General features: G+C 42.4%; 1 protein-coding gene across 1 annotated transcript in view; it reads right to left on the bottom strand.

The window, feature by feature from the left end:
- Positions 1-284: 284 nt before the first annotated feature.
- The window catches only part of npr1a (natriuretic peptide receptor 1a), a 33950-nt gene continuing 12737 nt past the window's right edge, over positions 285-21497 (bottom strand). Inside the window, exons 6-22 of the mRNA XM_004564412.6 lie at positions 11737-11831; positions 10609-10744; positions 9172-9256; positions 8343-8463; positions 7699-7773; positions 7536-7613; positions 7087-7191; positions 5169-5240; positions 4848-5007; positions 4610-4765; positions 2756-2924; positions 2261-2407; positions 2053-2176; positions 1633-1701; positions 1374-1548; positions 1161-1259; positions 285-676 (exon numbers count right to left, since the gene is read on the bottom strand). Coding sequence (XP_004564469.1) covers positions 531-676; positions 1161-1259; positions 1374-1548; positions 1633-1701; positions 2053-2176; positions 2261-2407; positions 2756-2924; positions 4610-4765; positions 4848-5007; positions 5169-5240; positions 7087-7191; positions 7536-7613; positions 7699-7773; positions 8343-8463; positions 9172-9256; positions 10609-10744; positions 11737-11831 — 2012 coding nt within the window. The 3' untranslated portion in view covers positions 285-530. The remainder of the gene's footprint in view (positions 677-1160; positions 1260-1373; positions 1549-1632; positions 1702-2052; positions 2177-2260; positions 2408-2755; positions 2925-4609; positions 4766-4847; positions 5008-5168; positions 5241-7086; positions 7192-7535; positions 7614-7698; positions 7774-8342; positions 8464-9171; positions 9257-10608; positions 10745-11736; positions 11832-21497) is intronic.

The raw sequence follows: 21497 nt of genomic DNA, 5'->3' as shown, positions 1-21497 counted from the left end.
ACCCTCATCATTCAGGCCACTCACACATGGACTCTATTCTCAGACCAAGTCCTTTGCACTCTGTCCAAGCACTCGATCCTCTAATGTGTGCCTTTGTTTTGTTTTGTATATATCCCTCTCGATAATATATATTTCTCCTGTTTGTTATTTATTCCTGCTGTCTACTATTTATATTTAATCTGGCACAGTTGGTGTGGAGAACCCATAATTTCATTGTACATGTGCAATGACAATAAAAGACTATTCTATGAACTTAAAACATGCAAAAAAAAAATCACCTGATGTGGCAAATATGACAATGGATTTATTGACAATAAAGGCACACAGGTAGCAAACACAGTTTATTGTTGTATTTACACATTTTCTTCCTCGTGATTAATTTATCTTACAGTAAAACATTTGCCTATCTTTGTTTTTCTCTACAGTCTTTGGTGAAAGTTCACTTAGTCTTTTATCTGTCATCTTAAACAATGTTCTGTCCAATTAGATGGGAAGATGAGGAGGCGGGTTCTTGATGTCCTCCTGATCTTTTAGTTAGTGGCGTTCTCTCCCACCAACCAGTACGTCCTCATGCGTCCTTTCCCTTTCACTTCAATCTCTCCTCTGAGCTGCAGCTGGAAACAGCTGAACTCCTGCAGAACCTGACGAGTCGCCTCCGACACGTGAATCTTCAGAGCTGCAAAGACACAACAACGCATTACGTCACACCTGGCCGAGCAGGGGATAAAGTGCTCAAGTACAACCACAGCATGACAAATATGTAAGGTCCCAAAACCTGCAGTTCCTCTAATGTTCACCAAAGGCTCCAACAGCAAATCAGTCAGCATAGACACCCATGTTAAAACTTTAGCAGAAATAAACATGTTTACAGCCTGACACACAAACTGGTTTGGCCTGTGTAAATAATTTCTCCCTTCATAACAACTGTAAGAGGGGAGGCTGAAAGTCACCTCTGGCTTTATAAAAATAAAATAGGCAGCAGGTGCAACAAACCAGTATGTGGCTACATCCATCTTTTAGATTCACTTTATTCCTAGAACATACACTAAATGATGTTTTTGTCTTTCGCCATCAGAGTTGATTAGACTAAAGAACCAATCAAGTTAGACCTGTCCTGGTGGACACAGACATGTGATTACTTAGCAGGAAGCAGGCCCTACCCTCCCCAGTTGACTCCATGCGTGACGCTGTATTGACCGTGTCTCCGAACAGACAGTACCTCGGCATCTTCAACCCAACCACGCCAGCACATACCGGACCTGGTGACACACACACCAACACTAAGTCTGCACTGTTCTTTTACTGTAGTGTAATGATAGTAGTGATAGTAATGCCGTGTATTGTAGTATTTCTGGCTGCAGTGTATGTAGTACCGCTATGGATGCCAATGCGGAGCCGTAGCTGCTGATTGGGTCGGTGTCGGATCTGGAAGCTCTTGACAGCTTCCAGCAGGGCGAGGGACATGCGGGCGACCTCTCGACCGTGAAGTTTACCGTTCCTGGCAGGTAGTCCTGAGACCACCATGTAGGCATCACCGATTGTTTCTACCTGAAAGGTGAAGATGTACACGGTAAACTGATCTGACTCACAGGTGGGATGTAGCTTAGATTAGCTCAGTTTAGCAAATTGTACCTTGTATACATCAAAGTTGTCTATAATGGCATCAAAACAGGTGTACAAGTCGTTTAATAACGTCACAACCTGCAGGAGGAAAACGCAGACACAGAAGGTGAGTGAGATTTCACACCAAAACAATCAGAAATGTACTGCAATAATAGCTCAAACCAGCAGATGGCAGCCTTATGTTTGCACGTTGTGATCTGAATGTATAGATCAGGCGTCTCCAACTCCAGTCCTCACGAGCTACTGTCCTGCAGCTTCTTCAGCATGCCATCAATTTTGGCAAAGGCCTGGTCACAAGCCACTCATTTGATTTAGGTGTGTTGGAACAAGGATGCATCTAAAAGCTGCAGGACAGTACCTCTCTCCAGGACCTGAGTTGGAGAACCCTCATGTGGATGGTTTCCCTGTAGTTTCCTCCGGGTTAACAACCTGCAGTGGCGTGCTCTCTGCAGACAGAGTGGTGAAGCCAACGATGTCGCTGAAGTAGATGGTGACAGAGTCAAACGCTTCAGCCTGAACTGTCTCTCCTCGTTTTAACTGCTCTGCTACAGAACTGACACATAAATAGGATGTTATAGTACTGCAGTATCCAGTATTTAGTGTAGTATTCAGGGCAGTAGTACTGAAGTATAGTTACTGTGGGAGTATCTGGTACAGCAGGGCCTCCGCCTTCCTCTTTTCCTCATGATAGGCCTGCGTTCGCTCCTCCACCAGCTCCTCCAGGTTATTAGCATACTGCTCCATCCGGGAGAGCAGATTGTCCAGGATGTTAGAGCCATATCCTCTGAAGAGACACATGATTGGACAGAGACAGACAGGGTGACAGGTGTTTGGCTTTCTGTTTTGTGAGTGACCGTTTTTCTACATATTTCTCTCATTTCTCAGCCTCTATTTTAGTGAAAGAACAACATGAATATTTATATTTCAATATTTCTTTACTGGCTGATTTTACAGAGTTACCGGGGACGCTCTCTGCCAGCTCTGTTTAGTGTCCAAACAGAGAGCTGAATAAAAGCTTTGTACAGCTGAGAGCATACTCTGAGATGTTTTGCATGTCTCCTGCTTCAGCATTAATCAGAGCATCATAAAAACCTGTCTCAGAATAAATGTGGGTCCGTCGCCTCTCCCTCACCTGTGCTGCTTCCTGAGCAGGATCTTGATGGTGTTGAAGTCGGGACGCTCGCTTGGCTCTTCACTCCAGCAGCGCTGCATCAGGACACCGAGCTCCTCACTGTGACTGTGGAAGCAGAGGGAGGGGCGGAGGGGTGGGGTGCCACCATGAATCACTGCCTGCACAATCTCTGTTGGAGGGAGGGGGGGGGGGGGGGGGCATTGGTTGCAAAAGCACACACGTTCAGCAGTAAGAGGTAAGTAGAAACACAAACACTTAAAAACGCTGATGCTCTAATTCTAGAAGACTCAATCCTGTGAATCCTCCTTTGTCTGATCATTTCTTAACATATACATTTACAATAATGGATTACACAGCATTAATACATTATTGGATGTATTATTGGGAATACATTTAATTACAGCAGATGTCTTTCTAAAAGGGTTGTAACTAAGTTTAAGGATATAATTCCTCCACTGTTATCTTCTTCAATACCATGTGCCAACAGAGTGCAGAGTAGCTACGTGAACTCTACCCCCACAATGGTCGATTATCTTTGAACTTGAAGATGTAAAATTATTACATTTGACAGCTGTGGCTGTCAAATGTGAGGGGGACATCCATCCATCACCATACACAAACCTCATGTCATTGAAGTAAGTCTGAAAGAAATCAGCTGATAAACAAATCTACAGAAGCTCCAAACACAGGCTCAGATCTCTTTCATCCTCACGAGGCTGGTTCAGGGTGCTCAGAAAGTCCTGGATGGATTTCCATGAAACAGGATGAACTTTTGGAGTCAATCCTAATGTGGATCCAGGACATTTTGGAGTGATAATTTACCATTGTGAGATAGGTAGGCCTGAGTGCACAAGCAGTGTTCACCTGGAAGTGCTGAAGTATCAAAACAAAGAAATGGTCTGTCTGCTAATTAGACTGGTTCTTATACTTGAGTATGCAAAGCACTTTATACAATATACCCTATTCCCACCTGCTTTCAAACATTCACACTCCGATAAAAACATCACAGAGCAACTCGGGGGGTTGTATCTTGCTCAAGGGCAAGTTGTCACGCAGATCAAGCAGTTAGGGATCAAATCACCAATGTTCCAGTTAGCAGATGACCTGCTCTACAGCCACTCCAAAAGTGAGCACAAGTAAGAAACTGATGTTTTTAGAAGTTCAGCTGTCAGAACAGAGCTCAGGTGAAGCTGAAAAACGGGGGGGGGATCAGAAGTGTATTTCATTAGCAGCAACAGGAGGGAATATAGCAGTTAAAATGATTATGACCACCTGACTCCAGACAAAAACTTTAATTTTTGTTTCCACACGTTGAAGTGAAATAACACAACTCTTCTGTCCTTCAGTTGTTCTTACAGTGAAAAAACTGCTAATTGGTTTGGGACTTGAGAGAGGTCATTGCCGATGGCACCAATTTAGAGATGATAACTCCATTAGGATTGTAGTTGAACTCGAGCAGAAATATCCATGTGAGTAAAGAAACTGGCTGTGGTGCCTGAAGCTGATGCTATTATGAGGTTGCTGCTCGATTCATGCCTCAAATTAAAGTGGAAGATGCTGTAAAACGGTTTTTGGTGCTGTGACATCGCTACAAAAGAAAGCTGCCAAGCATCTAAAAATGGAGCTTTGTCTATCACCTTCTCCCTTATATATTAGAAGCTCAGCATGCGGACAATTGGTGTGAATGTCAAGTCTCGTTTATTTGTCCTACAGCAGCGACTCAGGTCAGACACACATTAATCTATTGACCTATTATTGTAGGGTCTTTATCTTACAATATAAAGCACCTTGAGGTGACTGCTGTATAAATAAGGTTGAACTGAATTAATTTAACCCTGAGAAACACACATTCACCTTTAGGGGAGAGAGAGTGTGAGTCGAGGTAGAAAACTCCTCTGAGCAGAGCCACTTCCTGCAGGATCACTCCAAAACTGTACACATCCCCCTTTTGTGTCCCACAGTTCGGAGGACAATCTATCCTCACCAGCTCTGGAGCTGTCCACAGCTTCCCTGCCAAGTGATCAATAACTGATATCAGTGAAAACAACATCCTCATAGACAGTCTTTAATGAGCGTCAGCTTCAATACATACGTGCATAGTAAGCATGTGTGTCCTCGGGGCAGTTTCTGGTCCTAAGACTCTGCAGGCCATAGTCAGTGATTTTCAGGACAAAGCGGCTGTCCACCACACAGTTGGACGATTTAAGGTTACCATGGGAGATGATGACGCTGTTGTGGAGAAATGCCATTCCCTGGAGGCAAACAGACAGACAGCTCATTCAGGTGAAAAGTCTGAAGCTCTCTAGAATCGAAACATGAGTCCAACATTGATGTCAGAGACCTCGTTCATACTTTTTCATTTACATGTGTTTTCTGTAACCCCACCCCCCAAGCCAAAGAGACAAGTTTTTACCTTGACAATGTCATTAATGAGAGAGTATCTGAACATCCAGTCCAGTGTGATGCTGTCACTCTCCATCAGGTCCTGAGGGACAGACACACACGCATGTTGGCCATTCAGTCCAAGTGAGGTCCTCAGCAGAGATGGGCAGTAACGCGTTACTGTAATCCGATTACTTTTTTCAAGTAACGAGTAAAGTAAGGGATTACTATTGCAAAAACGGTAATGAGATTACCGTTACATTCCCGTAGTAACGCTGCGTTACTAAAACCGTGATTTTTTTCGAGAATGTCTCATGACAGCGACGTAAGCGAGTGCGACGTTCGTGACAACAGCTGTGTGCAGATCAACAATGGACAATATATCGAGTGCGGGAGAGAATGTGAGCGTGCAGCGTTTAAAGTGTGGAAGCACTGACCTTACTTTGAGTTTGATTCCATAAAAAGTGACAAACACATTAGCGTCCGTTGTGCGTGGGAAGAAAACTTCTTTTTACAGCGAAAAAATCCCTAAACTTCCGAGCAAGCACCGAGTGCGCTATGACGTAATGGGAAACTCACAGAGAAACTCGCGGATTCTTCAACTGACCACGGCACACCTGCACCAGGGTAAACCTCCGCCTGCCCTACTCCTGCTTTACAGGTGAAAATAGAGCAACAGGACCGCTGAGTCTTTGACTTTATTTATTTTCTGCTCTGCTTTACTTGCATCTATTTGAAAGAGTGAGTGTAAACACACACAAAAAAATTATTTTATGTGCTGGAATGTGCAGAAAATAGGTTTAAATATTAAACAAATTTCTTCCAGTCAGAGAATGTTGCATATAATTAAATTTTTGCTTGATGCATAAAGTTAAAAGATTAAAACTAATAAAACAAGTTTTAAAAAGAAACTTTTCCATTTGATTACATTTTGTATGATGGATTATGCAGAAAAAGTAGAATTGGGCTGAAAGATCTATCACTTTATCACCTCTTCAGGTTGTAAATCGTGTTTTTAAAAAGTAACTAAGTAACTAAGTAATTAATTACTTTTGAAAATAAGTAATCAGTAAAGTAACTGGATTACTTTTTTGGGGAAGTAATCAGTAATTAGTTACTGATTACTCTTTTCAAGTAACTTGACCAACACTGGTCCTCAGTGACAGACACTGAGGACACTTCTGCTCTGCGAGGACATTTCTGTGCATGGTTAAAATTGTGTACTGAATACTGAATCACTCAGCAGAGTAATGGTGTCTTTGCTTGTGACTATCTGTAAGCAGCAGCTTCAGCTGATATTTGATATTCATTCTTCCTCCCCACACTAAAAGCATCATCCTCATCTCAGAGCACAAACTCAAAATAACTCAAACCGCCTGAGTTGCTCTGTGTTAGGATGACAGCCCTGACATCCAGCGGTCATCTGACAACAACCCAAACCCCCACACGGCCCACATCAACCTTTGCATGTTGCTAGGTTACTGTGCTGGGAGGTTGCTATGCTACAGTGCTGACAGATAACTGTAGCTGAGAGGAGAGAGAACATCTGAAACACAAAAAACATCTCATATGAAAAAATGTAAGGAATGAACGAGCAGAGGATGGCTGCAGTGCTACCTCCTGACTGTAGAAACCACTGCATCATTTAGATATCTTAATGCCTAACCAGCTTTCAACTGCTCCCGTATTAACACGAGCTCCACACAGCAGCCATCTCCATGTTTGATGTCAGAGTTTGCATCCAAAGAGCTGTCGCGATCTAACCAAAGTAAACTGAGGATGTGGACAAGGTGTGCAGTTATATTATTTGGAAATATTGTTCTGACTTTTTGCAATATTTCTAATCTGTATAAAGTAAAACTGGACCAGGGTTTTGACATGCAAGCTGAAAGTGTCGATGAAAAATAATGCACAGATTTCTAGCAAAACATTAGCTGGGTGTGACGTACCTGAAGGCTGCCTCTTGGACAGTACTCTGTGATGATGCACATGTTCGGCGGGTCAATACAGGCGCCAATGAAGCGGGTCAGGTGTTCATTTTGGACATCTCGCATCTACAAAAACACAGAGGCTGCTACTTTAAATCCTATCATGCTCTACAAACAAAATGGGTAGATTGGTAGGTTGAGATCATTTAGGAGGTTAGATCGGATAGGTGTATACACACACACACACACACACACACACACACACACACACACACACACACACACACACACACACACACATATATATATATATGCATGCAAGTAGGTAAGGTTTTCAGTCTATAGCAAGTCGCTAGGCTATTATTTCATTTGCTACAAATACAAAAGCTCAACATCCTGCAAGAAGACCTATAAGCTAGGTCAGTCAGGTACAGTGTTAGCTGGTAGGTTAGTGGGCAGATAGTTCTTACATGCTTCAGTTCAAACAGAACCTTCCGGGTCAGTTCGATGCGTTTCTTGTTGATGTATTTGATAGCTGCCAAGTTTCCCTGCAGGAGACACAGTGAACCAGATTACCACTTGACACCATCTTGTTAGAGGAACATGTGATGGGACTGTCAGCGTCTGTCAGACCTTGTAGTATCCGGTTTTAGTGTAGATCTGAAAGTTTCCCTCCATGGTCATCAGAGAACCATAGTTGGATCCTTTCTGCAGACACAAGCACAAACAATCGAGACACTCGGCTTTTTTTCAATGAAGAGTGTAGGTCCTGGATAACATGCAGCACTACCATACGGAGGAAACTTTTTTCCTCATGTTTTGCATGGGTGGTCCAGCCCAGTAGTTACTAATTAATAGAGTAATCAGCATCACAGTGAATAATTATATAATATATAACATAATATATATTATATAAAGAAAAGAAAACCAGGTTTATGGTTTGAAGGAGACTTCAATTATCTTTTTTTTGCACAACTCTACTATACAATGAAGAATTTAGGAAAATGATTTAATTCAATGTGAACAAATCAGTCAGTCAGCTGATCCAGGCCCAGAGAGCTTCCGGTGTAGCCGGGAATTCCAGAAAGGGAAAAATAGAAATCCAGTTGAAGGCTTCCTGTTCCATCTGTTAGTCATTGTTTACAAATGCAAACACATTTCAGACTATAAACTGAAACTGGAAAATTTCAGGAAGTAAAGACAGGCACTGTATTAGGTATAATATGTTTCCAGTGAGTACGGATGATTTATTTATAGTATAATAACAGCTGTGTTACCAGAGACATGGTGAGCCTGCTGCACGCTCTCCTCAGGACTTTATCCAGGTTGCTCATCTGGACGTCATCCCAGGAAACTCTCCACAGCTGAGCTGCAAGCTCGCTCTCCAGCTTCAGCTTCCTGTTCAGCAGACAGGAAGAGAGTGTGTATATGTGCATATGTGCGAGTGTGTGTGTTGAAATTTGAGGGGAAGGAAAATGGAGAGAAAGCTGATGGAAAGGATAAACAGGCTGAATGAGTTACACAGAGATCTGGTGGGGCGGCTGTGGCTCTGGTGTTAGAACCACTGGAGCACTGGCGTGTGAGCGTGTGTGAAAGTATTAGGTATGGATAAAAGCATTGGATGAATGTCTGCGATTGGGTGGATGAAATTTGTAGTAGAAAGTGCTTTGAGTGTGCTTTGAGGATCTCAGTCAGAGATGCTTGGCTTTACACTAGCGTTTGTTCCAGTTAGGATTATGCTCTATAAGTGGAAAAGCAGCCAGACCAGAGCAAGGGAATGACTTCAGCTTATGAACTGATGATAACAAACCTCCGTAACAGTAGAGTCTCACCTGCCTGTATGGAGTCAGTTTTTGAATTTGAGTGCATGAGTGAGCTTCTTGTCAGTTTTATGCTTTGTTCATTTTCACGTTCAATGACTCAAAATCAAATCAGGGTTTTCTTTGTTGAAGTCAGATGAGGATTTCTCCTTCGAGCCTTCCTTTCTTTCTGGGCCTGATGTGCAGCATGAGTGTAATGATTTAAACTGAGATCTGCCGGGGTCGCAATGGGGTCATACGTCCAGTTTTCATACTCAGTACAGAGATACAAACATGTTTGGCTCACCTGTAGATGAAGATGGTGACAGTAACGATGATGACAAAGACAAAGCAGATCACCATTGCAACCATCTGATGCATAGCAACTGTACCTAAAAGATGAGACAGGAAGAAAATCCATTACTGTTTGCAGGAGTGAGGACCAGTTTGAGCTCTTTTGCTCTGGGTGAAGCGGTTTTCAGTCCATGGGGCTTAACATGTGTTATAAGCAAAGATGGGCAGTAAGGCATACTTTTTTAAAGTAACAAGTAAAGTAAGGGATTACTATTGCAAAAAAGTAATTAGATTACTCTTACTTCTTTCCCATAAGCATGCTGCATTACTAAACAGTGATTTTGTTTGTGAGAGTGTCTCATGACAATGACGTACAAGTGTGTGACGTCTGTGGCAGCCACAGACGTGTGTAGATCAACAATGGATAATATGGAGTGTGGGAGAGAGTATGTGCAGCGTTTAAAGCTTGGAAGTACTGACATTACTTTGAGTTTGATTCCATAAAAAGTGACCAAAACATTAGTGTCTGCTGTACACTCTGCGTGGGAATGAAACTTCCTTCTACAGTGAAAAATTACATTTCAAAATTTCAGCAAGCACCTAGCACGCTGCCATGGGAACGTAAAATTCACAGAGAAACCCCCCGGATCCCCCCACTGACATGACCGCTGTGGCACCAGGCAAACCTCCACCGGCCCTGCTTCTGCTAATCAGCTGAAAATAGAATTAGTGCTGCTGAATCTTAGATTTCATTTATTTTTTGCTGTGTTTTACTTGCATCTGTTTGAAAGAGCAAGTGTAATATGCTGGAATACGCAGAAAACAGGTTTAACTGTTAAACAAATTTCTTCAAGTCAAAGACTGTTCCATATAATTTCATTTTAAACTTTATGCACATTGCATCAAGCAAAAGATAAATACTAATAAAAACAAGTTTCAAAAAGAGACTTTTTCATTTGATTCAATTGTATATGATGGATTATGCAGAAAAAAATGCTGATGTTTAGGCTTCAAAATGTGACGTTTTTGTGACGTAGCCTGTGATCTGCAGTTTAGCAATGTCACAATACCAGAAATGTAGGTACGAATCATTAAAATTATATGATTATCAATAGGAAAAAAAATTATCATCCCATGTACTTAAAGATAAACTACTTTAATAAATCAATGGCATCCTGGCAGCAAGCTGTTTCTTTAAAGTGTTAACTATATTTTTTGACAGCACAGAGGCTGAAATGACTGAGTATACTGTTAGTGTTACTTTAAAGTTAGTTCCATTAAGTTACCTTAAGGATGTATAACGTTAGCCATTGCAAAGACCCTTTTGAACATATCAAACTTCACTATAAGCACTATATACAAATGCACTATATAAGAACCAGTCCATGCATTGGTTCTCGTGACATCCTTTGTGCAGTTTGGTCTGTAGTCTGTAGTTGTGCGTTCGTACTTGTGAGACATGCTGGGTTGTTGTTCTTGAAGCCACACTTGGGGATGTCTGGTGGCGGAGAACCTTTGGGCCAGTGGAAGTTTAGACCATTTTGCAGGATGAGCTGCTTTATGCTGCTGTTATACACGCACACCACCTGGGAACATACACACACCACAACTGGTTTCTTCACTTTGTTCAAAGCCTGCAATCTCACTTACTCCCTAACAGTATCGAATAGGGCAGGAGTGGCCAACTCCAGGCCTCGAGGGCTGGTGTCTTGCAGGTTTCAGATGTGTCCTTGATCCATCACAGCTGATTTAAATGGCTAAATTACCTCCTCAACATTTCTTGAAGTTCTCCAGAGGCCTGGTAATGAACTAATCATTTGATTCAGTTGTGATGACCCAGAGTGATATCTAAAACCTGCAGGACACTGGCTCTCGAGGCCTGGAGTTGGCCACCCCTGGAATAGGGTTTATTGGTGTGTCAGGGCCCTGGGTTGGGGACGCAGGGTTTAGAATTTGAACTCTGGTTTGGGGATTATTGGCACTTTTATTTTTATTTTATTTTTTGTAGGGCTGTCCTGGTTGACACGCCTCTACAATGTTGCGTGGAGATCAGGGGCAGTACCCCTGGACTGGCAGACCGGGGTGGTGGTCCCCATCTTTAAGAAGGGGGACCGGAGGGTGTGTTCCAACTACAGGGGGATCACACTCCTCAGCCTCCCTGGGAAAGTCTACGCCAGGGTGCTGGAAAAGAGAGTCCGCTAGTCGAACCTCGGATACAGGAGGAACAATGCGGTTTTCGTCCTGGTCGCGGAACACTGGACCAGCTCTTTATCCTCTCAAGGATACTTGAGGGTGCATGGGAGTTTGCCCAACCAGTCTACATGTGTTTTGTGGACTTGGAGAAGGCATTCGACCGTGTTCCTCGGGGTGTCCTGTGGGAGCTGTTGGGGGAGTATAGGGTGTCTGGCCCGTTACTACGGGCCATTCGATCCTTATACAACCATTGCAAGAGCTTGGTTCGCTCGTCGGGGTCTCCCCTGACACACTGAACTTTACTCCAGTCGGTTTTACGGTAGCTCTGCAGCCTTTATCGTACCTCTAAGGTGTTACATGACAATGATGACATCAATAGTCTTACCTGGAATTCTCCAGACTCAACATCGGTCATGTCCCACACAGCGAAGTCCATCTCTCTGTCCCCGAACTCGTCCATCTCCACAGGGCCCATCACGCCTGCAGAGACGCCACAGAGCAGATGTTATCTGTTTGTGATCTTGGAGAACACTAACTCTTTTCTCTGTTATTTCTGAGTGTTTGCTTTGCAGCGATGGGGAAATATTTTCACTCAGCTCGGGCACAGTTTGAACTGACGTGAGGTCACGTTAATCTTTTTTTACCATGTTCTGAGAAATGTTTACTTTCACAATCAAATTTATTTATTTGACATATTTTATTGGCACCCTGAATGATGGAAGTCTTTATCTCGCATACCCAAAAGGTCAAAGATCTAGCTTAGACAAACACAAATGTGAACTGAAGCCTGACGGGTTGGTGATGTAATTCTCACATTTCTGCTCCAACATGGAAAAATACTGCGACCACTCTGCAGTCTTCTCAGATCCCTTGACAAACACCAACAACAATAAAAAAAAAAAGGTGGAATGATCACTGACAGAGCGGCTTGTTTACAGGAATAATTCTCCACACTGATTTTGGCTCCTCAGTCAGTCAAACATCTGTCGCTTTTTATTATGCCTGTAGTAATATGTATAAATGCACACAATTGTGTGGAAATCAATCTGCACATTGAAGCATGGCCTCCTCGGGCTCGTGGCTAGTGAAGTCTCTGAGCCAATTAAACTGCATACAGCTCAACAGCCTGCAGGATTTAAACTCGGGTTCACCTTCAATTTAAGGAATCAGTGAAACAGGAGCTTGTTTTCTTCCTGACCATTATCAGGAATGGAGACACTGTGTCACAGCAAACAACAGCAATATACAAGCTCGAGGGGGGAGGGACCTCAAAGAATCAGCCGACCGACCAACCTTTATCAAATAAAAGCTGTCAGATTTTCTGGTTTTACAGTGGTATGGTCATGGTTACTGCAGCCTGCCCCACCCCACTGTTCTGTATGGACATGGAGGGACAAATGAGGGTTTTTAAGCTGAAATGGTTCCTCATTTAAAGCCCTGTGGTTCTCCACCCTGTTTGTAATACCACCAAGCAGAGAGAAGAGATTATTGTAAATAAAATGTCATTGTCAACTTTTTTTTTCTTTTACTCAACAGTTTTGTAATAACTGAATATTTTCTGATTAGCTAGAAACAACAATGCTTCTAGTGAAGCACAACAAAGTTAAACACAGTGAAGCTAGACTCCAGCACAGCCTCATTTAATGAGTAACTGAGACACAACAAATGTCCATCAGAATTCCCTCATACTCGCTGCATTTTGGCAAAGCTCAGTTACCTGAGACTGTCCTTTAGTGGGCGCGTTATGGTGAAATGCTCTGAAATTTAAAGAAATGTGAATAAACTCACTGAGATGTAATCGTGAGCACCTTTGAGTGCTTTTATGTCTTTCTGTCTGCAAACATGATGAAGGTTAACTTAATGTTTTCTTGGTTCACAATTAACAAAAAGCCTTAGAACATAAACTGCACAATGGAAACTCCAAACAGAAAATCCAACTAAATACAACACATGAGACAAGAGACTAACAAAATAAAACAGGAAGTAACTAAAAGGGGCTATCTCATGCAGCAAAGAGGACTTAACAAGATGCAAGGGACACAGCAGGCAGGATAGAATAGCCCTTTGTTGTCATTGAAAATGTACAATGAAATTGTGGGTGCTCCACATCAACCATGCTGGAGTAAAATATGAATAGTAGACAGCAGGAATAAATAGCAAACAGCTTAAATACATACAATCATGAGGGGTATACACAAAAGGCACACATTACAGAAGAAATTGCAAAAGGCAGTGCAAGGATGCAAATTACTCGGTCTGAAAAGAGTCCACGTGCGAGTGGTCTGAGTGGTGATGGTTACTCAGATGAAGGCTCCGATTGGTGAGGTGAGTGGGCAGGGGTGTGATGTGGGGGATAGTGTTTGTTGACAGTCCGAACAGCCCAGGGGAATATGCTGTTTTTAAGTCTGGAGGTGTGGGACCTGATTGACCTGAAGCACCAACCATAGGGCAGCAGGTCAAACATGTGGTGGGTGGGATGCAAGGCAAGTCATCATGGCCCTGGTTTTTCTGAGACAGGAGGATCTGGCAATGACCTCCAGGGGTGGCAGAAGGCAGCCAATGATTTTTTTGAGCGGTGTTCATTACCTTCTGTGCAACCTTACTGTTCTCAGTAGTGGCCCAAGCATACCAAACACCCAGGCATCAGGCGAGCACGCTCTCCAGTGAGGCATGCTAGGCTAGCAGCAGTTTCTGGTCCAGCTTTTTCTTCCTCAGGACACAGATGAAGTGCAGTTGCTGTTAGGCCTTCTTTACCAGGGTGTTGGTGTTGTGAGTCCAGGTGAAATTGACGGAGATGTGGGTGCCCAGAAACCTGAAGGTGGAGAAAGATTCCACCCGTTCTTCATTTATAATGGGAGGGGAGTAGACCTGTCTGAGCCTCCTGGAGTCCATTATGACTTCTTTGGGATATTCAGCTCAAGGTATTTTCTGAGCACCAGCGCAAAAGAAGGACAGGGGGATATTGAGGTGGTCCAGTTTGTTGGTAAGGATGTCTGGGATCATGGTGAGCTGTAGTCCATGAAAAGTCCTCATGTAGTCCTCGGGTAGTTCTTACTATTCCTAGATGTTTCAGTGCTCTTTGAAAAGTGATGGTTAACGATAACTGATAACTATTAGGGTTGTGCGCAACTAGTCAACTAATAGTTGTTCCTGTTACTAGTCGGTACCAGACATACTAGTCGTTTAATCTAATTGTTTACATTTTCTTTGATGCTTAATGCCAGTAAATTGTTGTATCTTAATGTTATGCAGCCATCTGCCACCAGATGGAAATTTGTTGGTGAGAAACACCAAAACTCCGTTAATCTCGGCCTGATGTTTTCTTAACATTATCATTAGAATGAGATCACGGATCAAAACGGCAGAAATTAGCTTTCTTGCCCAAGGAGTCAACGACTGAGACTGTCCGAGCTGGGGCTCGAACCGGCAACCTTCCGATTACAAGGCGAACGCCCAACTCTTTGAGCCATGATCGCCCCTATATAGTACATGTAACATTCATTTTATCATTTAATAAAATTCATCCAAACGTTTAGTAAAAAATATCAAGTTGAAAAGAGGTTTTTGATCTCAAATTTGTTTTCCAGAAACTGATACTTTTAATAATAATGGATTGGATTTATATAGCGCTTTTCAAGGCACCCAAAGCGCTTTACAATGCCATTATTCACTCACACACACTGGTGGACGGAGTAGGGTAAGTGTCTTGCCCAAGGACACAACGACCAGAACAGAGAGCCCAGGGATCGAACCGGCGACCTTCCGGTTACAGATGCGCTTCCCAAACCCCTGAGCCACGGTCGCCCCTTTTGTACATTGTACCTTGAGTTTAGCCTTTACGTTAGGGCAGCAGGGAAGCCCAGACCTCTTCATCACCACCCCTTCTTCCTGGGAAACATTGAGCCTTTCTCAGGCCAGCCTAGGTGTAATCTCTCCAGCGTGTCCCAGTTCTATGCTGGTATGCTATCCTTATGGCAGGACATTTCTGCCTATAACACCTTGTCCTGGAGATGCCTGCCTCAGCTGGCTCCTTTCAATGTGGAGGATCAGCACCTGTAGTCCCTCCTTAATGACTGAATTCTTCACTCTATACCGAGAGAGAACCCTTCCACCCCACAGACACTTCACCTACTGCCTACTGGTGTTGGCCAGAAGGGCCGATGACGCGATATGGCAGCCTCGCCTCTGTCAGTCTGCCGCAGGGCAGCTGTGGCTACAACTGTAGCTTGCCTCCACCAGTGTGTGAATGGGTGGATGACTGGGTGTGTAAAGCGCTTTGGGGTCCCTAGGTGGGACTAGCAAAAGCGCTATACAAATACAGGCCATTTACCACTTGTATGCGCATAAATAAAAAATAATAAAATTATATCTGTAGTCAAAATGATGTCAGTTAAATTAAAATGAATTTCAGCCAGGCAAGTATCAAAAGACTGCACTTAGCACTTTGTTTTTACTGCACTACAAACCTCTTAATGTGTGTTTCAAGAGAAATAAAATTAATAGAATATATAGAGAATACAATATTATTCTTTAATGGCAAATACTACATAGGCTTGGTGAAGGTTTGCTTTTTGTTAAAGGTTTATATTCATTTCTACTGTTGTCCTCCTTTCATCTATTAGGATTGTTTACTACCACCCCCTCATTTCCCCTCCCCTTCTCCTGTACCCCCATCCACCATCTCACACACCTCTGACGCAAATGCCCACTGATTGATGGCCGCTGACGGTGTTTCGGTGTATGTTGTGGATAAAAGCTGTTCAATCTAATAAAGAGCACACAGAGCAGCCTGTTTATCAGCACCATCAACACACTCGCATACACACTGAAGAAACACACACCGAAATCACAGTGGGACCTGGGCGTCCCGCTCCTGAGTCTGACTCTGGTTTTGATTATATTAGTGCTGGTTGACATATACGTGATAAATATAAGGACATATCTGTTTCTAAGGTACAGCCCTGTTTCCAAAAAATGCTCATTCCAAATATTAATAAAGTAGATGGTGATCCTTACACATTATTTATAGTCCACACAAAGCACGAGATTAACAGGCCCAGAAAAATAAAACACTGCACAGATTTGGCTGCTTAGTTCCTTAAAAATGTTTTATTGTGGTTACAGATGCATGTGTTGGATTCCATTGGGGGTTTTTTTGTTTGTTTGTTTGTTTTTTGGGGGGGGATAAGTGTTTTTATTTTGATTTATTTATTTACTTACTCTGAACAATCTTTTTAATGTTTTTATTATTCTATGTATATATGTATCATTTTTGTGATTGTGTGGAGGGGTCTGTGTGGTGTAACTGAAAAAAATATCTCCCAAGGGAGACAAATAGTACGGAGCCCCTCTGATGACGTGGTCCAAAAAATAAATAAATTGTGGCCACAAAATACTAATTCGTGCCGTCGAAATAGTATAACGTGCCCACGAAATACTTAATTGTGGCCACGAAATACTATTTCGAGGGCACGAAATAGGTATAACGTGCGCACGAAATGCTAATTTGTGGGCACGAATTGGGTATAACGTGGCAATGAATTACGCATTTGTGGCAACAAAATAGATAACGTGGGCACATCATATTGATACAATTCCTGGACAGCTGCGTAGAGACATAAGCATAAGAGTAGGCTAAACCTATACACCATGGACAGAGACAGTATGATTGAGGTTTTTTTTAGGCTGGGAATGAGCTACAAATGCATTTTGAAAAGCCTGGCAATGCAAGGAACCATTATTACGGAGAGACATTTAAACGGGATATTATGAGCCCAGCTGCTTTACAGACGTAAGTACGACCTGGATGCCGGGATAGATTTTATTGTCAACCAACTGCAAGGGCCTGGGAAGGATCACGGTTATCGGTCAAGTGTTTCGTGCCCACAAATGAGCATTTCTTGCGCACGTTATACCTATTTCGTGCCCTCGAAATAGTATTTTGTGGCCACAATTTATTTATTTTTTGGACCATGTCATCAGAGGGGCTCCGTAAAATAGAGAGACTTTGACTTGTAACAGAAAACAGCACATGGCCGAAGTTTAGCTCGTTTTCCTCTGAGCTGTATCACCTCATCTTTACCTCTCTGAAGAGACAGACTGTTGCAGAGTAAAGCAAGGGGTTTTTATTGTCTTTTCTTTTTGATAAAGCATATTATTATGATTGGATCACGGGACCCATTAGTTATGCAGCTGGTGCCTTCCTCTGTGTTTCTACGTCAGTCACCTTTTTCACTCACTGTGTTTTTATACACCTCTCTGCATTTAATCATTAGTTATTAATCAGTCTCTGGCTGTCTTCCACAGCATGTCTTGTCCTGTCTTCTGGTTTATGCCTGTTAAAAGGGAATTTTAAAACTTTCTGTCTTTCATTAAAATTCAACATGATAAGTCTTTGGACTTGTTTCAATTAAATTTGAGACCTGACAGAGTGTAAATGATTACATTGTTTTTAGCAGTCGGCCAAGTCTTTTGGAAACAGGGTTACAAAAATACTACAACAGAAATAGCACTGCGAGGAAACCAGGCTCGAGCTGTTCCAGTTTGAGAATGCAGTTGTAATTTATCCCAGTTTAGACTAGTTTTCAGGACTGACCTAACTGGTTCTTCATGGCAATTAGGAAATGCATAGAAAAACATTTAATTCCACTCCCTCCAACAGACGCTCTGACAGCCGAGTCATTATGGGACATGAAAGCTTGATCCTAAACTGACTGGACCATCGATGGACGTCCTTCCCTGATCCACACCAATCGGCAGCACAGGATGGTAACCCAGTCCCCTCTGGAGAGTTTACGCTGCACATGGACCAACGTGTGTGTGTGTGGTTGTGGGTCAGAGTGCACCAGTGACATGGAAAGAGAACACTGGAGATCAGTGTGTTCACACTGTATATTAAAATAGGATCTAACCATGTTAGCTGATGAAGTGCTAATCTGCTGTGTTCTGTTCCTTTAAGCAGTTTTATTGTTTTTATGTAATTTAAAAAAAAAAATCAATGTCATGTTCAGTGTGTGCTGTAAATGAATGATAAACCAGGAGGAGATTTTTCCTGCCACCATGTTTGCTTGCTTAAAAAAGTCACCCTGAGAGATTCACGTGTAGCGTTGTCTGCACCAGTCAGCAGGCTCACACTGTGCTTCACATCTGACTCACAGCTGCAGACAGTGTTGGGGAGTAACGGAATACATGTACCGCCGTTACGTATTTAAAATACAAAATATGAGTAACTGTATTCCATTGCAGTTACCATTTAAAAAGGTGGTATTCAGAATAGTTACTTTGCTGAAATAAATGGATTACACTGCGGTACTTTCCTGTTTCATATGTTAGGCTGTCCCCTCTCTATTTTTGGTAATTCCACGCCGGTGGAAACCCAAACAAAACACAGAGGCTCTAATGTCTGTGTCTCAATCTAGCGTCTCATAATGACGTGAGGAAATATTTTAAAAAATGATTTAATATGTAGGCAATAAGAGAGTGTTACAGGCATCGCCCTAAAGAATGTAGCCTCTCATGAGCAGTGTAGTCTGGGCTGCAGGGAGAATGGACTGCCATACCCGTTATGTTTCTGTGAGCGCGAGGGAGGGAGAAAAAGGAAAAGTACGAGCTGTCACCGAGCAGAAACGGGAGCTGGAAGCATGTAAATATAATAATAACCACTGCAGCCAAAAAGAGTCCCTGACGAGCCCAGTTGTAAGTAAGCTATTAAGACTCGACTGTACACTGTGTTCGTGTTTTCTCTGAAACAGCAAGTTCCGTTGGAGCAGCCTTTCAATGCCTCTCTCTGTCTCTCGCTAGCAGTCGACCCAGACAACAAAGTAAAGCTAGTTTTCAGCTACGAGCCCGACACGGAGCCCGACGTATTAGTCAGAGGTCCCTTTACTACGGTTCGGAGCCGCGGACCTGTTTTATATACGTACGGAATAGTTTTCTATACGAGATCACTGCAAAAAGTGCAGCCTCACCTAATGTCCACCCTACTATTACTCATTTTATATTAAGACTTAAAAATCTAGTTGTATTCGTATGGCGAGTAACCTTCAGTAATAGTAATAAATCACACAGCAATAGTACATTCATGTAGTTGTAAAAAAGCATGATAATATATGAAGTAATCCAAAGTATTCAGAATACGTTACTCTCATTGAGTAACGTAACGGAATACATTACAAAATACATTTTGGGGCATGTATTCTGTAATCTGTAGTGGGATACATTTTAAAAGTAACCTTCACAACACTGACTGCAGATGAACAGGTTGGCCAGGTCTGTGAAGCCTTTCGTCCTCATTTCTTATGCATTATGAAACTTTATTATACATGACCAACTACACTCTCTCTTATACACACAAATATACACACACAGATCGGATTAGCGCTCATCTCCAGCTGAGTCCGGCTGTTATATCCTGTGGTGGACATTCGTTTTCTACACCTGGACCCCCCCCCAATCATGTTTGTAATCTTCTCCTCTCCTTCCTGTCTGCCCTGCTATCTTTTGCCCAGTCTGTTCTTCTGTTTGAACAGAATAGAATAGAATAGAATAGAATAGAATAGAATAGAATAGAATAGAATAGAAAAGCCCTTTATTGTCACTGTACATGGTACAACGAAATTGTAAGTGCTTCAAATCAACTATGCCGGAATAAAATATAAATCGAAGACAGCAGGAATGAACAGCGAATAGGCGAAATATATACAATCAAGAGCAAAATATACAAAAATAAGAAAGACATTGCAGACTGTTAAAAACACTGGTGGCTTCCTCCCAGTAGGTGCATCTGTGGTATCAGTTTAAAAATCCTAAAATCTTCAGGAAAGTTGATCTTTGGCCTTCAGGTGACCAGAATTTGACCTCCTCTGAGATTTTTAATAGATGCACCTATGGTACCAATTTCAAAATTATTTTGTCACTTTGTTCTCGAGTCATTGCATTCACAAAATCTTTAGTGTCCTCGCCGCCTGTCCTGCATGATGTCAATAATACCCCCATCAAAATGCTGCATTTCTTAAAATGAGCTCTCAACTAAGATCTTTCAGATGTTAGAGAATAATATGAAAATCTTTTTTTTTTTATTGTTTTTGCGCACAAAAGAACAACAGGACATTAACATGCTTTACCCCCTGCAAATTCTTAGATTAATCATAAGCTGGAAAGCTGTTCATTTTCCAGCTTATGATTAATGTCATATTATGGTTCAGGATGACACTGAAGAGACCCTGTCCCTGACCTGTGCACTCAAAGGCCCCGCTTTCTCTATACCTAAATCTGCGAGCACCAACTTACATCTGGAGCATGATAACTGTGTTATCTGTGTGTATTATGAACTGCCAGTGAACACTTTTTAACTAAAAACTTTTACAAACTTTAGACTTTAGATCAATGAATACCATACAGCTTGTTAGAACAAGAGGTGATTCTAGATCAACTGCAGGTGTGAATGTCTCTGTGTGTCAGCCCTGTGACGGACCGGTTATCTGTCCAGGTGCAACCTGTCTCTCGCATTGTGACAGCAGTGTTTTAACTTGAACTACCACTGGAGCCTCAGGCTGGACTTCAGTGACCTGAATCAACTTCTGTTGTCATTGTCGACATTAGCAACATGCATCCACCAACCACAGCTCATAAGGCATTGACAGGGTGATGAGGTGTGTGAAAGTTGTGCAGTTGCGTTTAGCCAGTGGGTGAGCAGGTGACCATATAGCAAGGAGAGCAGCCGACCAGGTTTGAGTCCAATCCTCTCTGTGTCTCCCCACTTTCCTGCCTATCTCCACTGCCACTATCCAATAAAGGCAAATCTAAAACCCAAAGCTTTAGTGTCGGTGTTTCTTTTCACTTGCATTTGATCTGATGTGTTCCTATGTTTCTTCGGCTTTTTCATACAGGATTGATTGGATTCCTATTCATGTCCAATCTTCAGTCTAAATGAATCCTAATTAAAACTCCAAAATGAGATTTTACTGGGACCCAGTACTGGGTGTCCATGACCTCTACTCTGAGTCCAACAGCATCACACACAGGCAGCCAATCAGAGAGCCACGTGTGGTTTTCCAGTTAGTTAGAGAAGTCTACACCTGTGCTACTTTACTCAGTTACTTGTAGTGCACATGCGATTTTCAGCCCAGTGCTGTGCTCTGATTAGTC

The sequence above is a fragment of the Maylandia zebra genome, linkage group LG22 (genome assembly GCF_041146795.1).
Source record: "Maylandia zebra isolate NMK-2024a linkage group LG22, Mzebra_GT3a, whole genome shotgun sequence".
NCBI lineage: Eukaryota > Metazoa > Chordata > Actinopteri > Cichliformes > Cichlidae > Maylandia > Maylandia zebra.
This window is presented reverse-complemented; position numbering and strand designations above follow the sequence as displayed.